General features: G+C 42.1%; 1 protein-coding gene across 4 annotated transcripts in view; it reads left to right on the top strand.

Moving 5' to 3' along the window:
* The window catches only part of wdr11 (WD repeat domain 11), a 111,940-nt gene extending 97,472 nt beyond the window's left edge, over positions 1-14,468 (top strand). For 2 of the 4 annotated variants that reach the window (XM_034240939.1, XM_034240928.1), the window contains 7 exons: positions 1,073-1,256; positions 6,196-6,291; positions 7,343-7,508; positions 9,200-9,366; positions 10,272-10,417; positions 11,018-11,097; positions 12,653-14,468. In XM_034240939.1, coding sequence (XP_034096830.1) covers positions 1,073-1,256; positions 6,196-6,291; positions 7,343-7,508; positions 9,200-9,366; positions 10,272-10,417; positions 11,018-11,097; positions 12,653-12,852 — 1,039 coding nt within the window. In that variant the 3' untranslated portion in view covers positions 12,853-14,468. The remainder of the gene's footprint in view (positions 1-1,072; positions 1,257-6,195; positions 6,292-7,342; positions 7,509-9,199; positions 9,367-10,271; positions 10,418-11,017; positions 11,098-12,652) is intronic. The other 2 variants (XM_034240958.1, XM_034240948.1) reach the window with 1 other exon arrangement.
* Positions 14,469-24,930: the final 10,462 nt, after the last annotated feature.

The raw sequence follows: 24,930 nt of genomic DNA, 5'->3' as shown, positions 1-24,930 counted from the left end.
AGACGCTCTTTGAGGATACAAACACATTTTTCTTACCAACATAGAAAAAAACCTCTTTTTGCCTCCATATGTTTCCCCCTGCTAGTGTCTTCCTGTCTTTTTGTATAATCTTTAGGCAGTTGAGTGGGTAATAATGACCTAAAGTCGAACAGTGTTTGCATTAACGCTACTACTGATCAATCTGGGATCGAGGACCTAATTAAACCAAGCGAGCTTAATTAAATGGAAATCAGTACCTATCATCATTACCGTTAATTGTGTACTAAAAGTATAAAAATGAGATCTTATTAGCTGCTTTCCACAATATTTTTTCCTCCCTTTGTGGACCACAGTTTTTACCCGAGGAGGCTGGAGATTAGCATCTAGGTAAAGTGGTTTTAGCTATTGCAGATTTGCACTTGAGTATTTATTTGTTACATTTGAATTCATTCAGATTATGTAATGTAAAATATAAGATGTATATTTTAAACTGTGAAATAATCTGCCTAAATAACAGAGTTATTTTTTTCCGCAACTGTACAGCCTTGTTTCTGTATCCCCACAAACAAGGCATGACACGAGAGCTGGTGTCAGCAACTCTGATCTCATCTCTGCTCCACTTCTCCGTTCCCTCGAGCATCCGACGTAACTAGAGCAGCCAGTCTGAGTAAAAATGCAATCTCCCCCCCTGTTTGCATCCTGTTATTTAAGCCTAGAACATCCCAAAGACCCCTTTCCTACGGTGATTGAATACAATGTCCCCGCTCACAGTGAGAGCCCATGATTATGTCTCCACAGCTGACTGCCCAAGTTTTTCATGGCATGGATAATGTGGCAAGGTAACCTAGCAACAGCTGTGTGCCTCTGCAGATATGTTGAAAGGGATGCTGAGGGAAGTAAATGACGAAAGAAAAGGCAGTGTGTGGAGAGGGGGTGGACGGGAGCTGAAAGAGCAAGGCGTGGGCTGGAAGATGCAGGAACTGTGGTCATTAGTGAGCGAACTACAAGAAGAAACTCGCAGAATGTCTGACCTACACTAACTTCCCCCGAGAGAACATCCGCTAAGCTGATGTGATGTTGTGGTAAACCGCAGGCTGTTCGGGGACGAGTCGGATCTTCACTTCTGGACTGTGGCGTCCCACTACATCCAGGCGTTCGCTCAGGCCCGTCTGTCCACCGCAGAGGGGAACACCCAGGGTGACGGAACCAAGCCACCGCCGCCTCAGAACCACCTGGACATCTGCAATGACATCCTGTGTGAGAGCTCTTACTTCCAGGTCAGTAAAACAACAAAACATTAAGTGTCAGCATCCCAAATCTGATCCCAAGTCAGACATGTGGGCTTGTGTTGAACCACGACCAATACTCTTCTCCAAGCCAAATCACAACCTTAAAAACGTTCAAATAATTCAAATAAAAAAATTACCATTGATACATTTTTTGGGGAACAAATATTGACATCATCTGCTTAAGTGAAAGCAGCACTACCGGTCTCCCCTGTCCCACAGTTAGCCAATACAATAAGACCAAAAAGATGCCTTTCTCAAAGAATGGGTTGTACTTTCATGTCTTAGATATTATGAAACAACCAACTTTTTTCTGCATTATTGCACTCAAATGTGCGAAGTAAAAAATGCCTGATACCTCCAAACACGTTCTTTGCTTTCTTGCAGGTTTATAAAAAGTGTCACCTTGATTAAAAAATATGGTACACCAGTGCAAGCCGTTTAAAAGACATAGTCTGAAACCTGGTTAGCCGGTTATTGCTTTCTCAGTCTCTGGTTCACTGACACAATGGAGACAAATACCTGATCCATGCAGTCGACATTTAAAAATTCCCATAGGATTCCTCACAGAGACAGTTACTCTCCTGAAGTCAGAACACACACAAACAAGCCCCTACCATGCAGTGTCTTGTCATCCAAAGTGTCAACACAGCACGGGTCACACAGTATATTCCATTATCAATGACATCGTGTATTAGGGCTGCTCGATTATGGCAAAAATCATAATCTCGATTATTTGGGTCAATAATTAGGGCCCGAGCACGGAGCACTAGGACCCAACGGCGTCCTAGCACGAAGTGCGAGGAACCTATTGTTATTGGTGGAATTATTATTTTTCTGCTGGCGCTTCCTGTTTTTGAGGCCTTTAGGACGCTGACAAAGTTGTATAATTTTGCACGGACGCCAGGACTGGTGAAAAATACAATATTCTGGAGTCAATGGGTTAAATATTCCAACGTGCTCGCTAGCGCCACCTATGAAAAACCCATTTCGGAATAAATGTACAAAGTCGCACCGTAACTCCAAATGACCTGAAATTTTGCACACATATCCGGGTGGACCTGCTCTACAAATAATCCTCTTGGAACCCTAAGCTCCGCCTACTTTTCAAATTTAAATTAGCATAATGTTCAAAACAGTTAAATATTCACTTACATTTCAATTTTCAGTTTTCAGTTTTTCAACACCAAACTTCGTATACAGCATCGGTGGAGGGTCAGACACATTACCGTAGAAAATGAGCATGTTAGGACGATAAATATTGCTGCCGTCAATCAAAACGTACTCGCAAAAAGGTGGGGCTTAGAAAGAAATGCTCATAACTCATCAACAATGTATCCAAACATCACAGATTTTCGTAGATAGGTTCAGTCTGTCTTGCGGAATAGGCACACCAAAGCATTTTCATTTTGGACTATAGGGGGCGCCAAAAACACCACCAATTTATAACTCACGAGCGGATGGACTAATCTTCTTCTTTTTTTTTACACATACTCTCGGGGTGACTACAAACTCAGATTTAAAGTGTCGCAACAAATTCAGAATGTGGGCGTGGCCTATAACAAATGTTTCAATTGCGATAGCATAAAATGAGCTTCGGACGCAAAACTTGGGACACACGTCAGAGCCCACGACCTTTTCGAGAATGTAAAAAAAAAAACGTAATTTTTCAAAAAAACTGCTCACTAGCGCCCCCTATTGTGTGGTAGTCACATATAGTTTCTCAGAACTTTACGAATTTTGGCACAGACATTCCTCATAGAATTGCAGACATATTTGTATATAGATTCCATTAGCCCCGCCCCCCAGGAAGTCGGCAATTTTTTTAAATGTGCGTTTTTCATGCATTTTAAGCACATTCTTGCGAACTCCTCCTAGGGGAATGATCGGAAAAATTCCAATCCAGGATACGTTCAGCCCCTATCCAATATGATGCTATATTGAGAAGAACATTTTTGATAGCTCAATCGTGGAGGTCGTAAGCTAACAGCGAATACACAATTTGACGATTTACATGGTGCAAATTGCTCCAAACTGCTCGCATATAGTTTTTCCGATATTCACGAAACGCAGTATACACATTACTATTATGATTGCACACATATTTCAAATTGCCTTCCATTAGCCCCGCCCCCCAGGAAGTCGGCCATTTTGAAAAATGTGCGTTTTTCATGCATTTTAAGCACATTCTTGCAAACTCCTCCTAGGGGAATGATCAGAAAAATTCCAATCCAGGACAGTAACCAATATGATGCTAAATTGCGAAGAAAATAGTTGCTAGCTCAAACGGGGAACTCGTAACCTAACGGAGAATGTACCATTTTTGACGATTTACATGTCACAAATTAATCCAAACTACTACATTTCCATTTTTGGAAACCTTTACAAAGTGGCACCGTAACTCCGAATGACCTGAAATGTTGCCCACTTATTCGGGTGGACCTACTCTACATAGTATGTCCTTGAACCCCAAAGCTCCACCTACTTGATTTGTTTTGAATTAGCATAATGTTGAAAACAGTGAAATATTACCTTAAATTTCCATGTTTTCTTTTTCAACGCCAAACTTAGTATACAGCATCGGTGGTGGGTCAGACACATTACCGTAGAAAATGAGCATGTTAGGACGATAAATATTGCCGCCGTCAATCAAAACGTACTCGCAATAAGGTGGGGCTTAGAAAGAAATGCTCATAACTGCTGGCTCTGCTGGCGGCAAATTCAATTACAACAGACACCTATACACTCCACAACAGACACCTACTGACTGTACAACACACACATACAGCTCCTAAAGCATATAATGTATATCAGGCTACAGCCCTTGTATATTTTATTATGTGAAGCACTATATGGTTTCATGAAAAATATCTACTGTTTACTTGTAGATATCTACTAAAGCATACAAATAAAGTGTGTAATGTAGGCCTGTTACATATATTATTGCGGTTCTCACTGTAAACATCGCCTCACAATGAAAGCAGTTGTATTAAAATAAATAGCCTAACATCCAGGGGAGATGTGATTAGTGAGTAAACAAACGGTAAAGGGCGGAAAGTCTGATTTACATTTCATCATCTTGAATAACTTATAATCACAACGGGAACAGTTTGCAGAGCTGTGCTTCGTTGACATAAATCCAGCCATGCGTCACGCCTCTTTTAAACATCACTGTTGGCTGAAATCGACTCCGGAGAATACATCAGTGTACCCTCGGTTATAGCTCCTCCAGAGAGACTCCTCTCTCCTCTAAATCAGTGTATCCTCGGTTACGGCTCCTCCAGACAGCCTCCTCGATAATCGATAATTGTTTTCGTAATCGTTGCAAGCCATCATTGTAATCGCGATTAAAATACGATTAATTGAGCAGCCCTATTGTGTATGTATCTCTTCTGTTGTCTCACTAAGCCTCGCTCTTTTAGGGAAGTATCTCACACTTTCAAGCCTTTAAGGTCAAACCTATCTTTCACTTTGACCCCACTAAAACTAAAATCAATCCCACCAACATTTCCTCCAATGACTCTAGCCCACCCCAGGCTACGCTCAATGAAAAAAACATCTCTTGTTTGCTCCGTGTCATTGCTCGGATCAATTCGCTTGCTGATGGCTTTAATAAACAAAACCTTGGATCCCTTCTTTTTTTTCAGCACTAATTATTGACCCAGTTTGTTCTGTAAAATGTTGAGAAGATGTCTATTGATCTGTCCTCCTCCGCCTTTTTCTACCTTTGCCGGTCAACATAGCACCATCATAGTCCATTTGAATAAAAAAAGAAATCCACCTTCATGTGTTCATCAGGAATGCATCTGTTTTCCATTAAAAAAAAATGTTCCATGTTAGATCTTATGTACCCTAACATTGTGTTTGTGTTGCAAGTAATCTACTTCTGCGGACATAGTTATAAAAAGAAAACAAATGGAATAGTTGTTTAAAAGTTGGTTGTCCAAGTGAAGCCAGACTGGATTTCTTCACCTACAAAGCTACATAATGTTCCTCGACCTTTTTTGATGAAAGCCAGTTAAGGAAAATGTCAAACGGCTGTTACTATTAAAGCTTAAAGTAGCATGAATGGACTGTCTAATTTCATGGATGTTCTATTAAAAAACCTCAAATAAGTCTTTTTTTCTCTCTGAGTGTCTTTCGAGGTTAATTGGATGGATTATGCACTATTCTGTTCTTTAAAATAGTTTTAACTTTTAATGAGCAGCCGCGGAGTGATCCCAAAGTTTCAAAGTGCTGCCCAGACACTCGGCAGCTACTCTCGCAACTGTTTGTCATAAAACAGCTTCAGTGGCAGCAGCCTGGCTGTAATTACTAATATCCACGACTCCAATAAAGAGCATGCGGTTACTAAACTCATCTTGTATCTCTGCAAGGATTTTAAGCCCACGGCTGTGACTCACTGAAGTGCAAAGAAAGTACTGCCTGTGTCGGATAAAGATACAGGGTGTACATACACACACATACACACACATATCCTGTGCAACTAATGTTCTACTATGCTGTTATCGCTCTCGTTATTGAACCATTTTCCCTCTAGTCCTCATATAAAACTCATTCTTTAAAATAGCTATCGCTGTTTAAATGTTTCAAGCCTATCATTTGCTCTCTGAAAAAAATATCTGAACTCCCAATTGGGCACATGTAATGAAATAATGGGGGGGGAAAGCACTGATATTAAGTATGGGTGGCTCTGGCACCAGAGACACTGGGAGAACTCTTGAATATTTTAAGGGCTTTTTAATTGCGCTCTCCATCTCTGCTCTCTGTATTTCTATAATTGTCCTCCATATCTTTTTTTGCACATCATTACTCTTTTTCTGTCCAGAAATGATACATCTCTACTGCTCACCCACACACACGCTTATGGATCTATGGAGGCATTTTGTTAAAATAAGCTAACTTTTGTCTTCACTTTCCTGCCCAACAGAAATTCCAGTTGGATCGGGTCCACCTGCAGGAAGTGAAGCGCTCCAGTTATGAACACACTAAGAAATGTGCGGACCAGCTCCTCCTGCTGGGTCAGGTAGGAACTGCACCACACAGACTGTTCACACACTGTCCTACAGAAACAATTATAACATAGAAGAGTGTCATTATAGAAGGGTTTTGGCTCACATTCCCCAGCCTTAAAATAACCTAGGAGATGATCAAACATGTCTTCTGTAATTGACATCAAAGTTACTAAAATATTCTGATCTACTTCAGTGCCCCACTACAAATAAACATCCTGCATTCAAAACCTTCCTTATGTCATGTAATTATGTAAAATGTTCCCTGCAAGTGTTTTATATGATGTTTTGGGATAAGTATTGCTGCTGCATTAATGTGTCTGTTGCCTTTAACCACTGCAGATGTTAAAGATTGTCCATTGTGACTGTGGTAGTTTTCTCTACAGCAATGCATCATATATTATAAAATCACATGTTTGAAGCATTGCTGTCCAATGATGATGAAATATCTCTAAAAAGACGACTTCTTGTGTGTGACCAGCTTTGTGTGAGTTGCATTTAACAGCTTAACCAAGAGGCTTTTTAAATATAGATGAGTTCAAAGTGCAATATTTGCCTCTAAGGGCAAACCTCCTTTTGATATTTCAAAAAATAAACCTGGCAGAGGTTTTGCTTTTACTTCTTTCTTGCTTAAAGCTTCCAGACTATATGCCACCATCCTGTCTCCCACAAAAACACTAACTAACACCTTCACACTCTATAGCTGGACATACAAGCATATTCCCATGAGGGTAAATAGGTGATGTCGCTGCTGTGGAGCCTAATGAGGCAAGATTGACGTTAAGTGCTGCCTGTGTCCCCCCTGGTGTCTCAGCCTGTGGGGATTGCAGTCACCCCTCCCCACTTTATGTCCCCACTCTGGCTCTAACCACAGGCTGCAATCAGCAGGCTGTACGTGGAGGCGCTCCCCTCCAATCGACAGACAGGCTGAGGCCAGCATGAGCTGACCCCGCCTGAACCTCATCCCCTCCAGATGAAACCCTGATAATGAACATAATTTCCCCTTGTTACTGCTGTTGTTTGTCCTCAGTCATTACATCCTCATCTCTTTGTTGTGGCTCTCAGACGGACCGGGCAGTGCAGTTACTGTTGGAGACGAGCGCAGACAACTCCAGCTACTACTGTGATTCCCTCAAAGCCTGCCTGGTGACCACCATCACCTCCTCAGGACCCTCTCAGTCCACCATCAAACTAGTGGCCACCAACATGATCGCCAACGGCAAGCTAGCAGGTAGAGTTGCTGTATGTCTGAAAAACAAAAAAACTTCTCCTCTGGGTTTTAATGAGTATCTGCAGCGTGTGGGTGGCTGCAGCCTCAAAAGCACTTATCCTTAACCCCTGTGCCTCATTGGGCAAGTTTTGGGCTTTTTCATTTTTTTCTTAAATATGGCATACATTTTGGCAAGGGTGAGATTTTCTTTAGTTTTAACTTTTAACTATTAACTTAAGGACCTGTAAAAACCACTTATTTTGAGGACATTCGAGTCATCCATTTTGTTGTATCAGACTTTTCATCTAAAGCCCTGGGCTGCAGTCGAATAGTCCATTTAGCTTAGGAACCTTCCTAACAGAGTGAAATGACCCGGAAGTCCCTCAGTGGCAGCCATGATAAGTGCCGTTCGAATTCTCTAGATGATAGGAAAGGAGGTTTCAAACTTCCTTTATAACCTCCTTTAGCTTAGGAACCACTGGACCTCCCTAACCGAAAGGAGAGGAGAAAATGCTGCCCCACAATGCATTGCGGCCGCAGCATTTGCCGTCACACAACAGTCGGCCGTTCACGGAAACAACCGATTATGACCGAGAAATGATATCATGAAAGTTACGGTGCTTATTAAGCATTTTAAAACGTATGTGGTAAGTTGTCAAAGTGCTTTTTTCTGAACGTTCATCAGTATTATAATCAAAAAGAGAAATATGAACGTTAGTTTTTACTGAAATGATCAAATAAAGTCAACATCTCACAGTGTTTACTGAGCTGTGTGGGGTTTGTTCAACTTTTAAAAGATGTTTGAATGGTGATATACACAGTGATAGATGTTAAGGACTAACGTTTATAATAAATACATTTGTATTGATTTTAAGATATTTTCATACAATCATACGTATTGGGATCATTTGTGTTAATGCGGACCGGAGGGAGAGGGTGACGAGCATAAGTTTCACTTTCCTTTTTTATTTCAATTCCAACTTTGGTCATGAGGAATATGTTACTCTGTTGTCCACGTTCATAAAGCAAAGCAACAGCATCAGAGCACGGTGCAGAGTCTCTAGATGAGTTTACAGTAGTCCCTCGTTCTTATTAAACATCCATGTTGTAGAAAAGTGTAGTTTCCATAGTTTCCCCACAGCAGCAGACGCACATTCATGACGTCCGCTGGCGCATCATAAACACGTCGGATAGTGAAAGTGCATTCGGATTCTCTAAAGTACCGCGGTCTCTTCTCCTAAGTCCTTTTGAATTCTCCTATCCACTATCCCTTAACCCCGTGACGTTTCACTCAGAGGTCAAGGAATAGGAGATAGGGTTAGAACTTAGGAGCTAATTTTTGGACTATTCGACTGCAGCCCTGGCTTAACATTTTTTGATTTCCTCCAGATGGAGCCGTTTTTCATGTTTGCCCTTCAGGACAAATAGATGTGTTTTCCTGATTTTCTGTAAAAACAAAACAGCAGCAGTTTTTCCAACATTAATATCCTCGAAGGACATCAAAATAACTTTTTTTTCAAAGTGAGGCACAAGGGTTAAATATTTATAAAAATATTGGATTCAACTTGATCCAAATATTGCATAATGAGTGTGGCTATTGCCAGCAGTGTGTAAATAAATAATCACACTGGTTTCCGGTCTTGCATAGAGATAGGCTATTATATCTCCATTTCACATGCATACACAAACTCTCCCCTTCTGCTGTCCGTCAGAGGGTGTCCAGCTGCTGTGTTTGATTGACAAGGCGGCGGATGCCTGTCGCTACCTGCAGACCTATGGGGAGTGGAACCGAGCCGCCTGGCTGGCTAAGGTAACTCAGCATGACGGCGTCCGTCAACAGGAAGCATCACACACTGTGAAATGTTTGGATAGTGTCAGAGTGAGTTGTGCAAGTTCAGAGTGTACTAACTGTGTACATTGTACAGTATGCTTGAGTTTACATATTATCTGTTGGTAATTGCAAGAAGAGTTGTGACAGATTATTCACATTTATAATAATAATAAAGCTGTATTTATATAGCACTTTTCATACAGCACGTGCAGCTCAAAGTGCTTTACAAAATGGCACACACAAAAATAAACAACAAGAAATTCCCCTCAGATCAGATGTTAAAACCTTTACAGATACATGCAGCAAAACATTTTAACAGGTTAAGAGACAAAAGGAGGTAAAATGTATGATACAAATAAATAATGATTTATCTCGGATGATAAGACACAAGACAAGTGAATAGATGCAACAATATAAAACCCTACAACATAAAGTGATCATATAGGTACAACAGAAATACAAATTAAATGATAATAGTAATAAAAAAAGTCATTATTCTAATAAAGGTTAAACGATTAAAATATTTAAAAAACAACATAAAAATAAATGTTGCTATTTAAAGTCTTAAATAAATAATATAAGATAAAATGTTTGATTTATACAGTGATCTTTAAGCCACCGATTTGAACTTATGAATGTAATTATTTTAGCTTATTTGCAACTATGTTTGAACAAGTTTTCTCATTAGCGTTAGCATTAGCATTGCAATTAATGGATTTTGGAAAGACAGACATTGTGTGTGTGTGTGTGTGTGTGTGTGTGTGTGTGTGTGTGTGTGTGGTGTGTGTGTGTGTGTGTGTGTGTGTGTGTGTGTGTGTGTGTGTGTGTGTGTGTGTGTGTGTGTGTGTGTGTGTGTGTGTGTGTGTGTGTGTGTGTGTGTGTGTGTGTGTGGTGTGTGTGTGTGTGTGTGTGTGTGTGTGTGTGTGTGTGTGTGTGTGTGTGTGTGTTTCCAGGTGCGTCTGAACCCAGCAGAGAGCTCAGATGTGCTGAAGCGCTGGGCGGAGCACCTGTGCTCCCCGCAGGTCAACCAGAAGTCCAAAGCCATCCTGGTGCTGCTGTCGCTGGGCTGCTTTTACAAAGTAGGAGAGATGCTGCACGGGTAAGACCCTGGACTGATGCCGTTATGAGCCTATTGTATAATAATAATAATAATACATTCGATTTTGATAGCGCTTTTCCTAATGCTCAAAGGCGCTTTCCATATATATATATATATATATAATCGCAGACATAGCTCAAAAAACGTGCAAGACCATGGCATGGGCTTAGAATGAAGTCCTATGAAGTGTTGCATTGGAAAATATGAAGAAACCCTGGTCTTTCTTGTATTCATTACATTCCCAGAAATTCGGTAAATTAAAAAAGCCATCATAATTAGGAATACCTTTTAACTTTATCTCTTTTAAAATTCCAAATGTTTTACCCTGTGACTTTTTCTTTGAGTGTATGGCAGTATAAACTATGGTCTGAGTGACCCCATATATTTTTCCTCCAAAACGATTCCCTTGGTTTGTTGTTCTACTTCTCCTCTTCGTGCTCTGAGATCTGACAGTGAAAGCTCAGGGAATTAGGGGGACATCAGGGCTGATGTATGCTTTGGGATCCCAGCCATCAGGGCAGGGATGAGGCTGGGGTCTGCCAATAGCTCTCACCTCCTCATGCCTGTGTCTTTGTCCTCCTCCATCCATCTCCCGGGCAGCATGCGGTACTTTGATCGAGCCGCGCTCTTCATCGAAGCCTGTCTGAAGTACGGGGTGATGGAGGCCGATGACTCTTCCAATATCCTTTTTGAAAACCCATTACTGCACTCCGATGGACATTTATAACCAGGGTTAGGTTCCCTCTTAACGCTGTCCATCTGTACTGCAGATGTGCACTCCATAGTAGAGAGCTCTTCACAGTAAAGGACATTTAAAAGCACATCGTATCTCATGAGAGAACTTTTAGAACTTACTTTAAAAACGTCTGAACATAGACATACAGAAATAATACATGTGTTGTAGTTTAGCCCATCCTGCAATGTTTTTCCTCAGATGTATATAAGTTTACTTTATTGCAACTGCATACATAAGTTCTACTAGTCAGCCTTTTTTTTGGCTTATATTATATTCTTATTTGTATCTTGTGTGATCAGCGCAATGTAGTAATAAACACACTACAGAACAAAGGATAAGGGGGTGGGAAAAGGTAAACCTCTAAAGTAATATTTCATCTCATGAGATGGAAACATCCCCCCTGGCTTGTTCATTGGTCAGATCTGGCCTGTAGCCACTAAGTGATTTATCATTTATGGAGATACACCAGGAGCACACTAAGCCTGCGCAGGGCCAAGCTGTCTTTCAAGAAGATCAAATATCTCATTTTCAGAGTTTCCCAGTGTATTCATTAATATCCTCCTTTAAGAAAGTGACATATCTATTTTAAAACCAATATAAATGTTGCCTAACTACAAACTCAAGTGTCTGTTTCCATCTAATCTTTAGTATTTTTGTGACCATCAAAAGTAGCCTAAACGAGGTGGGCCGCAGTGCCATCAGATAAATGCTGAATATATTTAGTTGCACTTGCTAAAACTTAATGCAGTCAAAGCAACAGTTCTGAAAAAAACAGGTCGTCCCTTCATTAAGGGGATAAAGACCTGTTGATGTGGAAGCATTTTAAGAGAGGGTTTGATTCAATGTTAAAGACATTTGCGGACTGCAGTTTGTATTTTAACTCCTACTCTTTGTCTTGCATTATGTTATGCATATAGTGTTCCTAGTATTGTAATGACTGCACTGATCTCTGTATATGAGATTCATATTATTTATTTTCTCACCAAACTGTTCAGTGGTGTCTTCATCCTGAATGGAAGCACCCGCATTCATTATATTAGTCAGGTGTCTGTATGTGATAATGATGATAATCATGATGTAAAAGACACTGCAGTGCATCTAAATCTGGCTGACTGGCTTCCTCTTTCTTTTTTGAAAGCCTTGGCAGCAGACTTTTGGACTAATTATGGTCTTGAAAAAACATTATAGACACTATTACAGTTATCTAACGTAATTCAAATCAATTCATGAACTCTGAATCTTGTTGGGATAGAAAAGGTTGTCCCTTTTCTGTGGGATTTAAAGAGTACGTCTGAGTCAAGGATAATGCCCAGGCTCATTATGTTCATCATCAGCTACTAAATAAGAACATTATCACAGATACTTACTAAAACAAACAACATGTGATGTTAAAATCAGAGTATAACTAACAATACTTTCCTGAGGGGGAATGAAAACTTTCACTGTGTTTTCTTCTGACTTATTTAATGTTATGAGTTCTCCTTGACCTCCTCCTGCACATAAACTAATCAAGTCTGCGTTTCTGGAGTACGCTCGGCTGCTGCGCTCCCTGGGCCTGCGGGAGGGCGCCGCTCTGTGGGCGTCCCGGGCCGGCAGCGCAGGGGAGCAGCTGATGGAGGAGCTGTTCCAGGGGGAGGGCAGCGTGCCAGAGAGCGTTATCAGCGAAGACAAAGAGCTGGGCCAGGAGAGCACCGAGTGACCACTGAAAGATTTGGAGAAGAACGGATGATGGTGCAAATCAAGGATCCGTCATTCATTCTTACTTCTAAACCTCGAGTGAACTCTGTGTGTCAGCGCCCAGAGGAGTCATGATCCTCATCAGGAGAAGAGAGGAGATGTTTCCGTGTGGAGTCCGTCTCCCTGTTTCTGTGACTACAAAGAGTTTCTAAATGTTTGGTATGACGTGTGTGTTTGTGCACATTTGTGAATGCATGCAACGGCCCCAAAAGAAACAATCTTCTGTCCTGATTCCCCCCAAACACGTGAAGTGATGCACCTCGTGTTTTTGTAGGTTAATGGATTTAACTTTTTATTTATGGTTGCTTGGTAAGCTTTATTTTTGCGTGCCTGTGTTAATGACTTCAAAGTACTGTTGTAGCTCTACAGGTTTCATTTGCCTTTTCTCTGCTGGGATGAAATACGGCAGAGTTAATTCATCCAAAAATAATACGTTCCATATTTCATTTGCACTGCCCTTGACGGCTCACATTACTACTCCATGACTGGATTCCCTCGTAAATTAACCAAAAATACCAAATTATTAGAATGCTAACTATGATTCCCTGTACAGAGACACAGTATTTCTGTAGGCAGACACACGACAGACTGGGTGTTCCAGCCACAGCAGGTGGTGCTGTATAATTGAGTGACCAAAGCCTGCTGCCTCCCAGCCTCCGCAGCTGTAACTGTTGAGCGGCAGGAAAGTTAGCCAGGCCACCTTGCTCCTAATTCACCCTTATTATAATTGAATGTCCCTGAACACAGAGGCGATAGGAGTGATGCCGTTTAATTAGCTTGTGTAGAGTTCACATTAGTTGAATAGATTTTTCGTTTTCTACTTTTATGAAACCTTGAAACGAAAACTACTCTTCTTTGATGTTTGTGTGACGCGGTTGTTCTATGGTGTGTATTACAAGATGATCTGTCAAAAATGTGTCTGTACTCATTTGAATCAGACTTTTGACATCATTTACACACAAACCGTAATCTGTGCTGCCATCACAATTACAAAGGCAGACACACATATTTTAGGATATGACCCACTGCCATCCGTTCTGCTTTTCTGACCATCATACTCATCCTACTCATCGATGCAAAATACATATTAAGTGGTTGTGTTTTTTATTGCGTTGTAGCGTGTTAACTGGTCCTGAAACGAGACAGTAACTCCATCCGTGGGACCATTGTTTGTTGTGCGGTTTTGTGTTTCATAAACACGTCAGTGCTGTTTCTGTTGTGTTGCGTATAACCCCGAGTCACTATGGCAACCCAGGCCTATTTTAGGGCACTACATGCTCCTGTAGATCCATTTCACTCCCACTGACATACTGTAGGATCTCACACCCAGCAGATAATCAGCTGTAGTTTACCCATGCTGTGTTTCTTCCTCCAATCACGTCATGCAGTATTGTGCAATGAACTGTACTTCCTCTTTATGATTAGTGTGACTAACACAGAGCAAACTATAGCCTTTTTTCATTGTTCTTTGTTCATTGTTTGTACAGTGATCCTAATGCTTTAAGCTATATAAATATGACAAGAGAAAAAAAATATCTGTATATATGGATGGAAATAAAATCAATATTATTAACTTTATATGTCCTGTGTGCTGTTATATGTTGACTCAAGAGGGCGCTCTTGTCCCTCAATGAGAGGCAAAGTGGCTGTGTAATGGCACTTTGAGAGAAAGACCTGTTATAGCAAGAGCTCTTTTAATTATCCCCCTTCAATTTCAGCCCAGGTAGATTGGATTTGAATGTTCCTTCATTTGTCAAACTGCCCTAAAAGTGAATTAGTTCCTGCATGAGTCGCTTCCGCCTTTAATGGCTTCTTTTCTGCTCAGAAGGAGGGCCAACAGCTGGCCGCAGCTCGCTGCCCAGGTCTAACGGTTCTCACTCTTTTCCTTTCTCCTCGGATTTATTCATTGAAGTGCATTCTGTTTCTTCTCTCCTGCGAGAAAGGCAGAGCACAAAGAGAAGAAAAACAGTCTGAAACAGAAGGCCACACAAATGATTGGTTGTGTTCCCTTTTAATGGCTTAATGAATAACTGCCGGAGAGCCGATCCAGCCAGGCCATCGGTATGCAGGCCGCACTGCGCCTCTGTTCTGTCCCTCTGTTTTGTCCCTCTGTTTAAACTCTCGGCAACCACCCAGCTCGCCAAATGGCTCTGATAACTCTCATCCTGCCATCCACCTCTTCCCCAACTTATATGTACTTAATCCTTCTTTTTTGCTTTGTAAAACAGGTGGACACCATGCCAACTCATGTTGCTGTTGCACGATTTCCTGGAAGCCTTTATTCCATCTGCTGTTTGGCTTTTTGTACCCCCATTCAGAAATAAACATTCAAAGTAGTTTTAAAAAACACAAGATTAAGAGTGTTTGGATCCAAAGCTGTGAGGAGAACTTGTGTTCATTTAACAGATGGAAATCCCACGCTGCATACGGGGCAGAATTAACCAGTGGCGTTTTCTCCTGGAGGCCAAGGGAAGCCAGGCTTCCCCTGTTTTTTCGGATTGTAGTTATAATTGTAATAAATAAATAAAAACACTTCGTTTAGTTTCGGAAATTCTTTGTTGTGTGTTTCTGCCGGCCCCATTCTCATTGAGTATTTTACAAAGAGTGAAACAGCGCCCCTCTAGATGTTATGGTGAAACAGTAGATTGCACTCTGTTGCGAGAGGAGGCCAGCCGAAATAGACTGGCGAAGTCCCTCCCCTTCCGGTGGACCTCCATGGGACCTTATTTCGGAAAAATGATGTATTGAAGTCAATGGAGAGAGAAAGATTATCTTGAATTGTGCAACGAATTACACATATGATGTTTGTCAATTTAAAAGATAATTTTGCAAGTCAAAAAAAAAAAGATGTGTTGTAAAACTGTGAAGTAACCAAGGATTGGCTACCCTCACTATCATCACAATGAAACACGTCCAGAAGAATGTCATGCAAAGCTGCCTGCCTTCCTTTTATTCTCTCTGAACTGCCTGGTCTTTTTAATGTTTAATGTCAACCATTTGTGCCGATAGCGTGAAGTAGAAAATATCGCAGATGCTAATGTAGCGTTAGCATTTCTCTCCCGGGCTTAAATTGTGTATTATAGAATGATCACACCGGTGACAGTACTCTTCAAAGGGTTCACGAAATATGACTACTACTACTCTTACTGTTTAACATGTTGGGTTACTTGATGTTACTTTATATTAAGGCTAATAAAAATGACAAGGCTGTAATGCTAACTAACGTGCTAGCTAGGTAGCTAACTTGATCCAGCCACTCTTGGTCCTTTTATCAGACGGGAAGCGAAAGAACGAACAAGACATATTGCTGGTATGATAACAACCTGGTACTAAGCACACAGGCATCTTGTTAAAGTTATCTTATCTTAGCCATTGTCATATAGATAGCTAAAATCAGCGCCATATAGATATAATCTATCTCTTAGTGGAGGAAAACAATTGTGACATCACTTACGCGACTCTGATTTGTAGTCTTTCTAGTTGCGTATTTTTCATAGTCTTTTATTATTTATTATAACAGTTTTACGACAAACTGACTTTTTTGACATGGAAATAATTTTTTAAGATTGACAAACATCATATGTAATTCATGGCACAATTCAAACGCGATCGAAAGATACGTTTTCTCTCTCCATTGACTTCAATACATTATTTTTCCGAAATAAGGTCCCATGGACCGGAAGTAGATGGGCGTGACTTCGCCACTCTATTAGCTTCCCTTGGTGAAAACAAATGGAGGGATTGACCAATCAGACAAGGCTCACGTCATGCCCCTGCCAACCTGTGATTAGTCAGGGCCATGCCAAGGGAAGCCAGAGGCTTAAACATTGTCACAGCTCACAGGATAGGTACCTGTCAGCCAATAAAACAGATATTTATTTCCATTCAACTCTGGTTGGTCTGGTGTCTTGCCTCTGTTGCATTCACTGAACACGGGAAATTATATTCCTGCCGTCCTCTCTAGTGTCATGATGAGGTGCAGGTAAAGCACGGTTAATGTATTATATTATTGACTCAATAATATAATACATGACTTTGAGAGTAGGCAATCTAGGCATATTAACACAAGTCATTAAACATGCTTATCACGGCGACGGTGTACTGAGATTCTTTTTTTTCCATTTTTGCGAGGGTGCCCCTTAGTGGCTGCGGGGCCCTAAGCGGCCGCTTATGTCGCTTAATGGGTCGGGCCGGCTCTGACTGCACCACTCTCACCGCCGTTAGAAAGTAGCAAGCAACTGAAGCAAGTGCAATTATGGAGGGAGGAGATTTGGAGTATTTAATCAAAAATGATTGTACTAAACTTCCGCTACAGCAGCAACAACAAATAAAATCTGATGACAGGCCAATGCCCAAACTGGAGCTGTGTACAGCGAGGAAAAAAGGAGCGAATCGGACGTAAAACGTTAAAGGTCTCCTGATTTAGTTTGTGAATTAATGCTTATTAGAGTTTCGGCTATAGTGCGTGCGGACCTGTCGGTTAGATAACAGGCGTGTGTAAGTCCTGCATCTGTATGATACAAATATACATGTGTGTAAAATGATACCTGGTGCTGTAATTACTCATCTGGTTACGTTATTACATTGACCACCACACCCCCGACCCAAAATAAAGGCTTCCCCTAATTGTCCCCCCACGCCACGTTATTGGAATTAACAGCCTTCGTACACGGTATTCTCGCTGCTACGCATTCTCAATTAAGCAGCCATCGAACTGGGGCCTTCGTGTGCAGCCGAACACTGCAGTCTGTGGTGGAGAAGTACAGCAGGTCATCCATTTCCCATGAGCATGTGCTCTGGTGCTGACAGATCTCTTCATCCAGGATGGGCAGGTCCATGCCTGCTCGCAGTACTTACTGAAAAGCAGTGGTGTAGTGGGGATTTTTTTACTGGGGGGGACGCTATTTGAATTAGGTAATCCCAAACAATGCCACACAAGTGCACTCACAACACGGGCAGACAGGCCCAAAGAAACTACCGGCATGCTTAGTCCTATAGTTGCTGTACTGCAAAAAGTAGACGGCGCTGCGCTCAACACACACACAGACTCAAAACCATGGACACACTGGTATATAAATTACATAAACAATTTATAGGCCTAAATTGCATAAACTACAGTATTGCAACTAAGCAGACGATGATCTGGACTTGAAATTATTCTGATTAGGCCTAGCCTACATTGCAAATAAGCAGACAGCGCTGCTTTTCTCACACACACACACCTTGCGTTTTGAAGACTGATAAATCCGAAATGGATGAACAAACTTTGCAGCCCAGTTTCCCAGCTTTGCAGTCTCCACGGGTATTCCTCTTGTTTCCTCCGCCACATCTCCTCCGTCCATACCTCTGGGAAAGGTGAGCTTGAGCTAGCTAGCGGAACGCTGCTAGCGCAGCTAACGTTGACGTTAGTGCTAGCATTATCCACGTCTTTAGGCGGCTCTTCTGATGATGTAGTACTAGTAGCAACTTCACTTGCTGCTAGCCTCTTTCTTCTTGTGAATTATATTCTTTTTAGAAAAGAAGTCAAGTAAAAAATGTTTGCCTGCCATTATAGAGCTTTTTCGTTAGCATTCTTGAGGGAAAGAGCTACCGCAAAATCGGCGGGCAGTGAGCTGGCTCGCCGTGGGACACACCCCCAGCTCGCCGCGGGGTCATGAGCGTGATGATGAATCATAATTCTTTAAGGAAATCGTTTTTATTTTGTATTATAATTACTGTGAAATGTATTGTGTTTTTGTCATTATTACAACAAATACACACTTGCAACTGATAACACTGGCAATGATTTTATATTTATTAGACTATTAAAAAAAAGATTGTGCTCCAAATAAGTGGGGGTATGCGTACCCCCGCGTCCAACGCCCACTACACCACTGCTGAAAAGCCAACATGTCTTCCTCTGAATGTGTGTTTTTTTCTTCCCTCACCTCCTCACTGAGGGTTACCACTGAGTTCATTCCTAATTTTCTCTGTAAATATCCCCCCTTTCATTGTTTTCTCAACACCTCCCCCAGTAATAACGATAGTAGTTTAATTTAACTACTTTTGGCTGCAGTTTCGGCTCAATTTTTTTTAACTCAATCCTCAACTTTTGAGTCTCCTGAATATTCAGCTTAATTCTCAAAATGTATCTTTACCTTCTTCCTCTGATTTATTAGTTTGACTCGTAACGGATCTTCTTCAAGTTGTTTCTATATATGGCTGGCCATAATGCTCTCCACAGTCTCTCCACCACACCACTGTATTTTTGGCTCACCTTTCTCACCTTCCTCCACACAACTATCAACAGTTTCCTACTCCCAGGCTGCTCCACGGGAAATTGATCTACACGAGTAAAGGTCATGTTTCTCTCACACATCCCCTCTCACCCCTGCATCACCTCCTCTCACCCTCATCTGTGGGTAACCGCTGGTGTGGAGGGAACCCACAGCTCTGACCTCATCTGATATCACAGTCAGCAGCTCTTCAGATTGGTGAGAAGTGACTTCCCTCCCTTCTTTCATCCTCTGCTATTGGTAGGTCTCTCTGTCTTCCCAGATGTTCACAGACTCTGATTGGCCGATGTGTGCTGTTGAGGGCCCCTGTTGCTGCTCCAGGTGATGTTTATGTAGAAGGTATTCATGGCCCCCATCTTTATCTGATTCCATTTAGATGAATGTCACAGTGTTTAGCCGACCATGGCCTCACCTCGCCACAACACCACCCTGCTCCCATTTAAACAGAGGCATGAGTGAGAGAGAGTAAATCGGGGATGGGGGGCTCGACAGAGGCAGCATAGGGGAACAACGGGATCTATGGAACATTACCACTCGATGACAAACTCTTATCGAGGCCCCGGTAATGACTTGAGGACAGGATAATCTTTTAAAAAGCTCCTGCTATCTCTAAAACAGCTCTTTTGTGGCTTCCACGTGTGCATGTTGCGGTGAGGGCTGTTATTTCCAAAAGCAAAGAGGAATCAATGAGTGCATTGTGTCAGGAGTGTGGAGCTGCAGTGTGGTCTGCAGCTCCTGCACAGGCTTTTACATGATTCTACCACTGCTAATCCTCACAGAATGATCAGGGATATGAGAGTGAGAAAGACACAAATGATTTGTTTAAATGTGAAGACTCACATAGACAGTGTACAGACTTCAGAGTGACACACCTATTTCACTATTGTAATCTGGGAGCAGGAGGTTTATGTGATGATATTAATCCCACATATCATAGGAAATCTTCACGGCTATGTCAACAAGCTGTAAAGACTTGGCTGAAAGATGTATTCCCCTGTTGTTGACACAACTACATCCAGACCCTCTGGTGATGTGTGTTTTACGTGTAAATATCAAATAGACACCGCACAGAGATCCTATTAACAAATTCACAAAAAACTAAACAAAAGGGTGGTGAGAGAAGAGGAAAGAAAAGGCCTTAACCAAACAGTATGCATACTAGGAAGGAGGAAAAAATTGAGTAACAGTTTCGAAAGTACACATTCCTCTTATCTTTATTGTATGGTAGCCGACTGGTGCAAACGCGCTACAACGGCCAAACACAATTGTATTAGGAGAAGTGCGATGCAATTTAAAAACTGCAAGAAACAACAACAAATGTGCCAAAACACATGCACATTAAGAAACATATGAACCAACTAAACAACACATGCACAGCGAAGCTCAACAACAATGTCTCTACACACAGACATCATATTCAAGATAAAAGAAACAGACTTGATGTGAGCAGTTACACGTAGGAACTACTTTCTTCCTCCGTATATCCACGCAGAAGGAAGTGTGCATGCACTCATGGATAAGAGGTAGAAGCATGCTTTCTTCTGCGAGGTGATACAGATGATGGCTGTAGTTCAAAAGATAGAAAATAAGTCCTTTTGTGAAAGTGCTCACACCAAGGTCTATGGATTATCTTGAGTAACAGAGTCCTGATTTCTTGAAGGAGACATTGGTTTTGAGTTATTTAAGCACCACAAGCTGAGTGCTATTGAGTTTGTTATATTCCAAAGAAGCCATGGCCAATATCTTCAACACTAGGCACCTCACACAAAAAGTAGCATGACAAATCTACAGAAAAAATGATATCTTGATTTTGAGGTGAAATGTACACAAAACAGTACACATATTAGAGTAGAAAGAAGTTGAAATATGCAGACACGAGAGGACTCGAGGGGACCCAGAAATCCAAGTTGTGTGTGGGTTTTATGTGTCAATGGAAGGCAATGAGGTAATAAAGATACCACAGATGCCCCTACTACAGTGAGGCCCTCCCCAGGCTCATTGCCACTGTCCTTTGGGAGATTATAGCAGGGGGAAAGCAGGGATGATTATGAAGGAAATGGCCTCTTATAAGCCGCTGTGCGCTCGGCCAGCCGGGCCCAGGGCTGCAGACCGGGGGTGTTCCCTTTCACTGGAGGACAGTGGGAGCCAGTGGAGGATGTAAAGGATACCTGTGCTGCAGCTGACCCATTTCCTGTATTGTTGCTTGTGTATATGTGCATGTAATGTATGTGTGTTTATCTGAGGCTGTGTAGCCATGAATATGTGCTGAGCGTACACAGTGATCCCAGTTTAACTGCCCTGGCCTCTTTCCTGTGAGCGCAGATAGACTATCCTGCTGGGTTGGGGTCTCTCGCGGAGCAGTGTGTTTTTATTTCTAGTCAAGCGGAGTACGTGTGTTTCCTCTCCGTGTAGTCCGGCCGGACACACTGGGCCTGTGTGTGAGAGTGGGGCCATTTGGGGGGGGGGGGGGGGGGAGCTGAAGCTGGCTGTTTTGCTGCGGCCCGTGCAGGCCTTCACTCCTGGGGATAAGCACGTGCAGCCCTGCCAAGAGAGAACCGGGTCCAGGATCAGTGTTTCTCCTGTGATTTTAAAGGATAACATCAGCTGTGTTGTTAAATTGAGATGACGATCAATCACAGAATGCTTCCATCTACAGTTTCAAGTGCAGACATTTGTTTTATGGCTGCACTTCCTTATTTTGCTCATTTGAGACAAGCATTGCATCCCATAATGCATTCTTAAAATTCTAACCATGTCTTGAGTTTCTAGAATAGCTAAAGAAAGGATTAAGGATTATTGAGTCGGCCATCATTTGTGACGGATGTCCCACGATGCAACAGAAATGGAAAAATGTTTACAGAATCAGAAGGTAGGTTTGTACAATTATTGCATTTGCTTTAGTGTATCAGTGTATAACATAACAATTGTACTGTAAGATAATTAAATCAAAATAAATCCCCAAATGTGGGCATAGATTAGAAGAAGACATTTAAAAGGAGAAAACTATAACAAATATTAGCTCTACATCTGCTTTAAAATAAAGCTGCTTGGTTAAAAAATGTGGACAGGTGTACCTATTTTTGTAAACAAGGAAAACCATGTCTACTACCTAATATATTTTTTATTAGAAATTGGCAATGCAATTTTCTAAAGTTGTAGTTTGAATAACACTTGTCCATGCACATATTGTGTTTCTTGCTAAAATAAATGCCACAGTTAATTACCTGCCAACATACAGTATCTCCATTAGTACACAGTGTATACTTAACTTTAGGACTGATATATTTATTATATCTCCACTAGGGGGCGGCAGAGGACTAGAGAACAGAAGTGTAACGTGTCTGGTATCACTATCTCCCTCCAAATCCTGAGTAAGGGTTTGGGGATTCAAGACCCCCCCAGACTTGTTTCAAGAAGTTCTGCAGAAATTAGCTGTCTATGCAACAACTTAAGATGATAACAAAACATTTGTTTTAAAGTCCAATTAAAACATTTTGTTAACTATGCTGCAGTTCATTGGCACATTATTTCACAGCTTCTAAAAACACTGCATGCATGTTATTATGTTTCATTCATATCATTATTCAGTCAGTTCAACGTGAGATTTTCACCACCTGGGGTGCTAACTGGCCGCAGGATCTGTGCCTGCATCCTATAGCATTCTGCCTGCTGTGTGTTTGTCGTTGGCTGAGGTGTGTGAAAGCCTCTTAACCAGGGCCAAATTCACCATATACATTGGGAGGGGGACATCCCCCCCAATATTCAGATACGCTCAAAATGTCCCCCCAATATATAGCCTAACTGATACAATTTGTTTTAAATTAAATTGCTATTCTATGACTTTTTTTATTTTGGCTATTTGTATACTTGAAAATCTTTATTTTCTTCACCAAAATGATATTTTCTTTTCATATGTAAACTGGGTCCGCCTTTGTTTGTTTATGCATACCTTTATTTTGTACCCGGGGGGTGTATTTCGCTGTCGCACATCCGAGTCCAGCTTCAGTTAGCGTTGATGCTCCAAGCAGGGTCAGTTATGTTTTAATTTGCCCTCCATTAGTTCTGGTATCTTTTTCTAGTTAGCCCTAAACTATATTATTTTATTTCGTAATGGTAATGTTAATGAACCATCCGGTTTAGCTTCTTTGTGTAAATAAAAAGAACACGTCCCGACGGAACACGACTGTTGTGTCGCCTCACGTCTCCTGCGTCTTGGCCAACAGTCGCACTGGAACACACCGCAAAGACTTCAGCTGACGGCCAAGTTGCACGTACGAACTGCGCATGCGTGAGTGGCAATAACTCTCTTATCAGCAGGCGGCGGTAGTGTGTATTCGTCATTCAAAAGAGGCAACAACCGGAAGACAGACTGGGTGATACACTGAGAGAAGAAGAACAGACAGCGTGAAGCGTGTGCGTTCCATTTTCACTCTACAACGAGAAGCTCATGGGGCTTTCCCGAACCTGTGTCGAGAGCTGGAGTTAAATGAAATCTCAGATGTGCCTTCTTAATAGTTTGTTTGGGTCCCTCACTTCCGTTTCACTGATTCGCTAGCTGAACAGCCAATCAGAGTGATTTATTTGACCGACAGCCTTTGGCCGATTGGTAGGTTTTCGGCCAAAAAGGTGTCGGCACGGCCGAAAAGACACGACGGTGCGGGACACACCAATCTGAGTAGGGCGACAGGACGCTCATCGTCGGCCTGACATCATTCGACGGCCAAAATCGGCTTGGTGTGTCCGGGACTTAAGGAGCTTAAGTGACTCATGCAGCAGGAGAGCCAACCAGAAGTCGCAGGTCCATTTCATAACAGTTCAATGTGTTTGTGCATGACGGCGCCATGTTCCCTCTATCAGAGAGACAATCTGACACCAGCACTACTGCCTGTTGCCTAATCTGGGAATCAGCGTAGCAGCAAGTCCTATAGCTGCTGCTCATGAGCAAAGAAACCTCCACTCAGATATGCCAAGCCAGCACTTGTGATAAATATTTGGAGGTCACCGCTCTCTGACACTGCTGCATGCTCTCTTTGAGGGGACTTTGAGTGATATTTGATTCAACACAGCTGGGAGAAACACTGGCACACTGAAATGCATTACATCAGACTTTATAGAAGTGTCACAGACGGGGAGAAGAAAGGGAGGATTGAAAGGTTAAAGTGACGAGGAGACAGATAGGGGAGAGAAGCAGGATGACAGAAGAAGTGGATGGAAGGGTGGCTGAGGGAGGGGCCGGGTGCTGACAGTGTTTTGTTGGAGTTATGTAGATGTAATCCCTTCTGATGGGCAGGTCAAGCTGCCTGCTGTACGCTGAGGCACCGGCCGGCCGTGGGGTGCGCGCACACACACACACACACACACACACACACACACACACACCAGTGCAAGAAGTGTGTGTTTGTGCAGGGCTGTGTGTGCATGTGTGTTCGTTGAGCCCCTTGTTGCAATCTGGCAAAGCTCATGAAAGGGGTGGGGTGGGGGACAAAGGGTAGATTTTCCTTTTCTTTAAGCGGTGAGGGCTAGCCCGCGGAGGAAAGAGAGATGGATCTTCTCCAAATGCCACCGTGGGCGCACTAATGCCTGCTTTGTTCACCACGGTAATTCTATTATGGTAATGGAGGGATGCATCCCCGCTTTCTTGCCCTTCTTGCTTCATCCCAACTTTTCCAAGTCTCCTGTCCGTGCACCCCCACTGGAGAGTTTCCGGCACAAGAACACAACAGTTAAATGGCCCCTGAGGGATTAGATGCAGAGTCCTACTGTTG

Source organism: Gymnodraco acuticeps, unplaced genomic scaffold (assembly GCF_902827175.1).
Source record: "Gymnodraco acuticeps unplaced genomic scaffold, fGymAcu1.1, whole genome shotgun sequence".
In the NCBI taxonomy this organism is placed as follows: domain Eukaryota; kingdom Metazoa; phylum Chordata; class Actinopteri; order Perciformes; family Bathydraconidae; genus Gymnodraco; species Gymnodraco acuticeps.
Note: the sequence above shows the minus strand (reverse complement) of the source record. Positions and strands in the feature narration are given on the sequence as shown.